The 7,753-nt window shown below is 35.0% G+C and overlaps 1 protein-coding gene across 1 annotated transcript; it reads right to left on the minus strand.

The window, feature by feature from the left end:
* Positions 1–641: 641 nt before the first annotated feature.
* LOC142606509 (uncharacterized) lies at positions 642–7,427 on the minus strand. The gene is made up of 12 exons (XM_075777846.1): positions 6,986–7,427; positions 6,420–6,622; positions 6,128–6,325; positions 5,602–5,673; positions 4,295–4,390; positions 3,888–3,967; positions 3,708–3,783; positions 3,290–3,500; positions 2,965–3,167; positions 2,015–2,114; positions 1,699–1,788; positions 642–1,543 (listed from the first exon to the last, which is right to left on the minus strand). Exons 1-12 carry the CDS (start codon positions 7,425–7,427, stop codon positions 792–794), a joined length of 2,523 nt encoding a protein of 840 aa, XP_075633961.1. The 3' UTR covers positions 642–791.
* Between the last annotated feature and the right edge of the window lie 326 nt (positions 7,428–7,753).

Genomic DNA, 7,753 nt, shown 5'->3' on the forward strand with positions numbered 1-7,753 from the left:
GTAATTACAAGAAAGATTGTAATAAGTTATGTGCAATGATTGTAAATTTATAATAATTTAATAATAAATTGGAGAACAAAGAATTGGTGATAGAGAAAAGAGACACACAAGGAAAGATACTCAATTTTGATAAATTAGATATTGTCCCAATTTTTTTAGCTATTAAGAAATGATGAATTTCATTTCTTTAACCTTTAATAAGTAGGGCAAACACGTAGAATCATTAAATTTTTAAATAGAAAATAGAGTAAATATCTATTTAAAAAATAGACCATTTATTATTATCTCAAAAACTTAGAAAATTTTGAATTTAATAATTTAATAATAAATTTTAACGTGCTTATAAGAGATGATCAGACTATAGAGAGCGCATGCATTCCCTCTAAGTCTCATACAAAACCAGATAAAGTAAAGATCAACAATCTAAAGCCAGAGTTCTATTATTTCAGTTCTTCCATAATTTTGTTTTCTCCCCTGTAGATAAGCATTGAGATGTGCCTGCATGATATTTACCTTAATTTATTCACAATCACAAGCCAAGTTAATCTGTATACCAAAACGCATGAAAGTTATTTTCATTCTTGATTATGATCTTTATTCACACATTTAATACTATATGATCACAAAAATGATCATTTGAAGCTGACATATTATTTCTCTTCATTCGTGTTACATTATTTTACAGGTCCAACACAGTACACGTAACTTGTTGAACTTGAAAAGGTAGCAAAAAATAGCAAGGAGGCAAGGGTACATATTGTAAAGGACCTCCCACTCTCCCACCAAACTAGTTAAGCTTGAATGTTAAAATAAACAGTATAAAATTCATCCTTGAAGCTCATTAGTGGTTGCAGAAGAAAATTCCTCTTAGCCCCTTTTGCCACAAAGCTGACAGGATGATACTCACTTAGTCCCTTTTCCATTACAAAGCTAGCAGCCTGATTAAAATTGGCACCTGATGAGCGTGACCTGCAGCCGAGCCTCAAGATTGTACCTGTACGGTATTTCTCACCACTATTATGCACAAAGCAACCCTTGTAGACTTCTGACTCCAATGATACTGTCCCAGGCCTTCCATCCAATCCTGCAACCACCCGGAAAACAGAAGAGCCACCGCGAACAGGAGAGGCTGCAACTTCAACTTGTTTATCTTTGCCTTTGGTCACTACAACCATTCCTGGATAATCGAATGGTTCTAACATGACTAACTTGTTGATAGCATCTTTAAGTGTCAAAAACTTTGGAGGAGGTGAGCCAGTTAAGATGAGTCTGAAAGTGGCTCTAGCAGCAGAAGTGTTGAAAGGTGGAGGTGTTTTTTCCGTTGTAAGTGATTTTATTGAGTTGGTTAAGACAACACTTGAGTTTGCAGGCCCTTGAGAAAGTGAAACCAAATAAGCATTGTAGGCTGCAGGGATTGGAGTTATCCAGTCTGACAAAGACTTAGCTGATCCAGTTTTGAGGTCCCAGTCACTAGTGGTGTGACCCGCAAGCAGATAGGGACCATAAAGTATGGCCTTAAGAGAAGCATACTCAGGCCGGTCATCTGAATTTTATTAGATAGAATTAGTAAGTAATATATCATCTGTAATATTTCTGTTGCTATTCAGAAAAATTTACAAAAGTTAAGGAAGAAAAACGGTATGCTTGGGATCAGGATTTGCATAAATTGTTTAAGTGGACTATTCGCAATGAAAATACCTCTAATATCGTCTGTTCTCAAATTAATGGGCAGCTGAAGTGTTAATTTGTCACCAGGTCCCCATTTTCTAGTGACCGATAGAAAATTGCCTGCATCATGAATGAAATAAGCAAGAAATGGTCACCCCCCAAGGAACTCTACAGTTTGTACACATGATAGAGTTGGAAAGGATTTGATCATCATAATAAATAAAAGATTAAACCATAAAATGGCAACTGTAGAAATATGCACAAGACCTTTCTTTGCTTTTTTATCTGTTCATTCTTTAGAAAATAAGGTAGCATAGAGAGAGAGAGAGAGAGAGTTGATCCACACCTGGAGCTGGTACAGTCAAACTCTGAGCATTTATTGATGCCTTAGCATTGCTTGTCCAAATTGGTATCCTCAAGTTCAAGGTAGAGGATTGGCCTGCCCCCTGCAGTTCATTTTTTAATTAATTAGTCACCTTCACACTTAATTAGTACTTTGAAAACAAAGCATATGTTTTTCAGTCTCCACATTCTAACCCTAAGCTCTATATCAGATGGTTCAGGTACTTTTTTTAACACAACATAACTGATGGTGAACTTAGATGTTGTCTTTGTTATGCTCTCTTTTATTGTAAATACCAGTACTGTCATATGTGATCTTTGGCTTTTATTAAAGGATGAGTGTTTATCTGTGCATTCACAAGTCGTGTTGCTTGAGCATTGGCGTGTGTGGCTTTTGTGCATGTGGACATGTGCGTGTGTGTGTGTGAGAGAGAGAGCGAGTGTGGTGCACTTGAATTAGTTTGGAAAGTTGTGGACCTAGTCATGTGTAGTTCTTTCACTTTAAATCTTTTAAGAGGAGTTTCATAGGTAATATTGTGGAAGTAATGTCAGCATGTTATAAAAAAAATAGTGAATTGATTAAGGAAGTTTTAACATGGTATAACAAGAATGCAACATGAATGGAAAGCCTGGTTTGCCAGAAAGCATCCTCCAAAAGCAGTAGTCCTTTCAATTTGGAAGTATTAAGAATTTTATCAGGAAACTAATCTGAACCAGAAAAATTAATAAGGAAAGTTAACAATGTTTTTTTGCAATGAAAATAGTCCAAGTTTCCAAGAACCATCACTAGATATATAGCTTTTAGTGTCCTACTTCCACTCAAGTCAGACTTGTCACTAGATATATCTTTTAGTTTTGATATTTAACAATTTTCTTTTTCTTTGTCTCACTAAGTGATGTCAAGAGGAAAATATTTTCAACAGTAGTATCTAAGTATAAAAAATTAACTGTGACCAGTACCTTCCCTGGAGAAAATGTGAATGTCACTCGAAGGTATGGATCTGAGGAAACAACAGGAAGAACTGTCTGATTGAGCAATATTTGTCCAGATTCCCAATTAAATGAGCTTGATATGTACTGGATGATGTAAAGAGCTGGACCCTTTACTTTCTCTTCAAAATATATTGAATCTCCTAGCTTTGAGAATGATTCAGTTGCTACAGAAGCAGAAAGAAGAAAAACTTATTAAATCAATGGAACTTAAAAGAGATATAACATGAGATTGCTATAATAATATGAGGAAAATCTATGAGTTAAAAAATGACAATCAAATCCATACCTGTGCCATAGCAACACCACATAGAGTCAAATGGTGTTCCCCATCCATGGTAGGAGACGGCCTTGGAAACTCCATGACCTAGTGGGAGCATGTAAATCATCACTCCAGGTTCTGTTCCTCTTTGGATGCTTAGAACACCATTTGTCAAGGCACGCTCATAATGATCTGCATATGCCACTTCTTTGGTCCATGTAAACAGGTGGCGAGAGACCTACAAAAGGTCACCAATGCATGCTAATCTAATTATATTTACATTTACCAGGGTAATGTATCTCAGAAAAAAAAAGGGCCATGCATACACAAATGTCAAAGGGAATCCAACCTTCGATGTAAATGTGTAAATTTTTATATAGCTGCAAATCAGCTTTCAAAAGAACAATTAATAAAGAATTCTATTTTAATTTAAACATTAATATACCTTCAACATGTTATAAGTTGTGCATGATTCTTCAGTTTCTGTGTCTAGAGTATCTGCCAATCGCTTCGGGTCACTCCTGTTCATATGTTAAAAAGATGCACATGAGGTTTCATATTTACTTTATAGCATATGGTGCTTAGGTCAGAGGAGATAAATTGCAATGTTGACTAATATTAATACCAGAATTCTGACTCTGATGTCCCCCCTGTGGCATAGATGTGTGAAGAGTTAACAACGTCCATGAAGTACGTCCCTATTGCCTGGCACAAATAATTTTGAACGAACATTACAAATCTTTTGAGAAAAATTCATAACCATATTTTTAGCATAAGGTAAAGCCTCAGAAGAACTGTATCGCCTCTAAAGTGACAAAAACTAAGACAAAATAGTGAAGGATCAAAATGTCTCAACAAGAAAGGCGAAAAGGCCAATTGAACAGGAGTGCAGCATCAAACCAACAACCAAAATAAAAAGGGAGAAGGGAGAGGTAAAAAAGTGCATATAGTGATTCAGCATAAGCATATGCAGTAGAAATATATAAGGCTTTGTCAAGTACCATAGTTCTGATTATTTATAACTCACTTTACCTTATAAAGTGGATCACCAGTGACTTCATACCGCATTTGAGATCCAATAACTATTGGGATATGTGTGTTGGCATGAAATCCAGATATGTCATCAGCCTAAATGTGAAAGAATGAGTTTTTGTCAAATAATAGCAACTTAGAAAAGTATGAAAGTCAGAATATAGAATAACATAGAAACTAGAATATGAATAAACTCAGAAGAACAGCTTTAAACTGTATAAGAATAGGTGATGTAATTTTGAGAGAAGCATAAAATCTGTATGGTATTCTGAGAAAAGAAGAATGTATTCAGTACTCAGTAATTCATATGTACATTTAACACCATCCTTTAATATTTCAATTTCAAATGAGATAGTAAATAATATTACTTCGAATTGACATAGAGTTAGAGACAAAAAAGTGGGACAAAATAATTGCTGCCAATGTGATTTATTAAAGATTTCTTTTGCTCCAGAATTGAAATGAATGATAGGGCAGTGATAAACTGAATATTACTAATCTAGAGATCTAGTTCTACTAGATCAGCCATGGGTGGCCAATTTGATTTTGTTATAAACTGAGGTAGAACTGAAATAAAGGCAAGGTCAGACAGAATATACCCAGTTTCAAAGATTCACATATTAATCTTTAGTGGAACACTGGATCTACATAAAATTGAATCTCCTTTTTTCTGTTAAGGATCCATAGCCAATCCAAAACAAATTTGGGAATAAGGCTTGGTTGTTGTATTTTTTTGAACATCATAAATACTCTATTAACAAGAACACAAGAAGAGTTTAGCTCCCATTACAACCTTCAAACAAAAAATTTCAGTTCACATCTTCCCTTCCTTAAAATTGTTACACTTCAAATATTGGTCAGACATATCACTTCCTACTTCAATAAATAGTGTTCTTTACAAAACATTATTAGTCTTACTATCAACTTCAATACGTTCATAATGAAATTTATTTTCAAAGGCTTTGAATTTTCGCAAAAAAGATAGGAATTCAATGGATCCTCAAATGGAATCATGTATGTTTGAAGGGAATTAAAGCGTGAATGCACACACATATGCAATCTGGAACATAACCAATAGAGCTTAACAAATTATCAATCCTGCAACCTCCTACAAAAAGGTGAAGCAACAGTACCATTAGATGAAAAGGCCACTCATTTCTACTTTGAACCTAAAGATATCTATTTCAGAATTTTGTGTATTTCCAGAGGAGACAGCATTCTCTAAGGTAACAAAGTCTCAATTTATTGCTGGAAGTTTGTTATATGCCAAAATGCACTAGACTTAGCCAGCAGAAAATAAGGATTACCTGTACTGCAAGGAGTCCTAGAAAGCAGGGTTTGTCAAATAAATGAGCCAATATCAAATGATTTGGATCTTTCTGCACATAATAAAATGAAAGTCTTATATTAGAACCAAAATATCAGAATGACACAGGTACTATGAAAGCAACAGAAGCAACATGCTACCATGAAGGCATTAATGGAAATCTAATCAAATAAAGAAAACTACACTTTCCACAATTCATGTCATATTGGCAAACTTCTGACGTAATGATGGTACATTTCAAAATGTTACTTATTCATATCCTTAGTGGCTATTAGATAATGAAAATGAGGCTATTTTCATTTAAGGCAACAGTTCTTGCTCGGTACCGTCATACAAAAAATATCCAAAGCACAAGTTCTGTAACAATTGCAAATGAAATAATTACCAGGTAGATAATGATCTTTCATTTCTCTTGCTACATATCTCAACCAAGTACAGAACTAATATCAAGTACTTAAATTTGAAGTATTTATTAGAGGAGCTAATACACAGATGAATTTACTTACTGTAATGCTATATAACCTGTAAAGGACATCATTCATGCCACCAAATTCTTCATTAAGTGATGTATAGTGCCTTTCTAAACTGTACTTTGTTACCACATTCTGAACACGTTTGTAAAAATACTCAACCATCCATGTCACCATTTTTAAAGCTTGAGCATTACCAGCATATGTAAATTGATCAAGTAGGCCTGCCAAGATCTGTCAAAGTAGACAAGTTGAAAGCTAATTGTACAACAATTTTGAGGCCAAATAGATCATTTCCTTCTTGTAAAGCAACAGAAGTAGATTCTACCTTGTGAATTGTGTAATATGGAGCCCATACATCTTTTATAGCTTCAACACGATCAAACTGCTCAGACGGAAAAGCAGAAAGATATCCGGTGCCAATTTTCTCCTGGCAGGCAGATAAAGCATTCACTACTGCTGTCATTCTCTGTCTAATAGTTTCATTGTGAGTGCTAGCCCACATTTTTGCTGTTGCACTCAAGTAATGCCCTTCAAGATAAAAAAAATTAAAAAAAAAAAACTTGTTATTCATTGTAGACATTAAAGATAAAATGCCAGATATTTAAATTGCATCTTAAATAGAGATATTAAAATTCCTTCTGATTGGGGACTCGGCTTCATGGATCTTTTTATGCTACTCAGCCTTACCTAGGATCATATCCCTAGTTACTTTGTTTAAACTTTAGAATAATGTGAACCAATGTGCCAAATTCCACCCACTAAAGAAAAAAATGGCTAATTTTTTTTTTTTTTTTTTTATAATAAAAAAATAAAAGGCTAATTAACTCTACTCAAATGAGACCTTCTGTGACATGTATGGTGCAAAGCCATGATAACAAGCTTAAAACCAACCTACAAAATGACCCCGAAGTTCGGTATCTGGGGATTCCCACCCCCCATATGGCTTCCCAGGTGTTGGCAAACCGGCCGTCTTCCTAAAGCTCCAAACCAAGTTATCCACATTCAACATCAACAGGTACTCCAAATTCGTTTGCTGTGCTCGCCAATGCATTGAATTTGGAGCCAATCTCACAGCATGCAATGACACTTCCTGGAGAATGTCATTGGACACATTAAACACAGCTTTATTTTTCATTTTTTGATACATTATATCCCAACCCCGTTTATCTACGTTGTTGGATGCCAAATTTGACCAAGCCGAATTGTCAGTTGGTGTCAAATGCATTTCATGCTGGTTGTTAGTAGAGAAGGGGTGGGATCGAAGTGTGTGTGACAATGATGCTAGTTCTGGTCTTGATATATCAGTAGGAATGTTTGTGCACTCCTTAGCCATGACATAAGGACATAAACAGAGGACAACAAAAACGACCAACATTTTGAAGATCAAAAAACCCTTCATGTTTATTCAAAATCCCAGAAATCCAAAAGCCTTGAACTTGGAAGAATTGAATATGAACAAAGGTTAAAACCGCAAAAGCTGTTCGACTAAGATAAAGAAATGACTAACAAGCAAATGCTTGGACAGTCACGAAAAACACAAGCACACTTAGGCCCCATTTATACTCTAAATAAAATCCCACATTAGAAACATAACTCCTTAAAACACACTAGTGTGCAACGATGAATTATCTATTGTTAGATAAAGTGAGCCTGAAAACA

Source organism: Castanea sativa, chromosome 8 (assembly GCF_040712315.1).
Source record: "Castanea sativa cultivar Marrone di Chiusa Pesio chromosome 8, ASM4071231v1".
Classification (NCBI taxonomy): domain Eukaryota; kingdom Viridiplantae; phylum Streptophyta; class Magnoliopsida; order Fagales; family Fagaceae; genus Castanea; species Castanea sativa.

Bases quoted from the DNA above. Each gene is read 5' to 3' on its own strand.
- LOC142606509 (XM_075777846.1), bottom strand. From the start codon at position 7,427: ATGGCTAAGGAGTGCACAAACATTCCTACTGATATATCAAGACCAGAA. The intron at 5,674-6,127 runs GTAAGTAAATTC...TATTATGTGCAG, and splicing joins ACAGGTTATATAGCATTACA to AAAGATCCAAATCATTTGAT. The intron at 2,115-2,964 runs GTCACAGTTAAT...AATGAACTGCAG, and splicing joins TTTCTCCAGGGAAGGTACTG to GGGGCAGGCCAATCCTCTAC.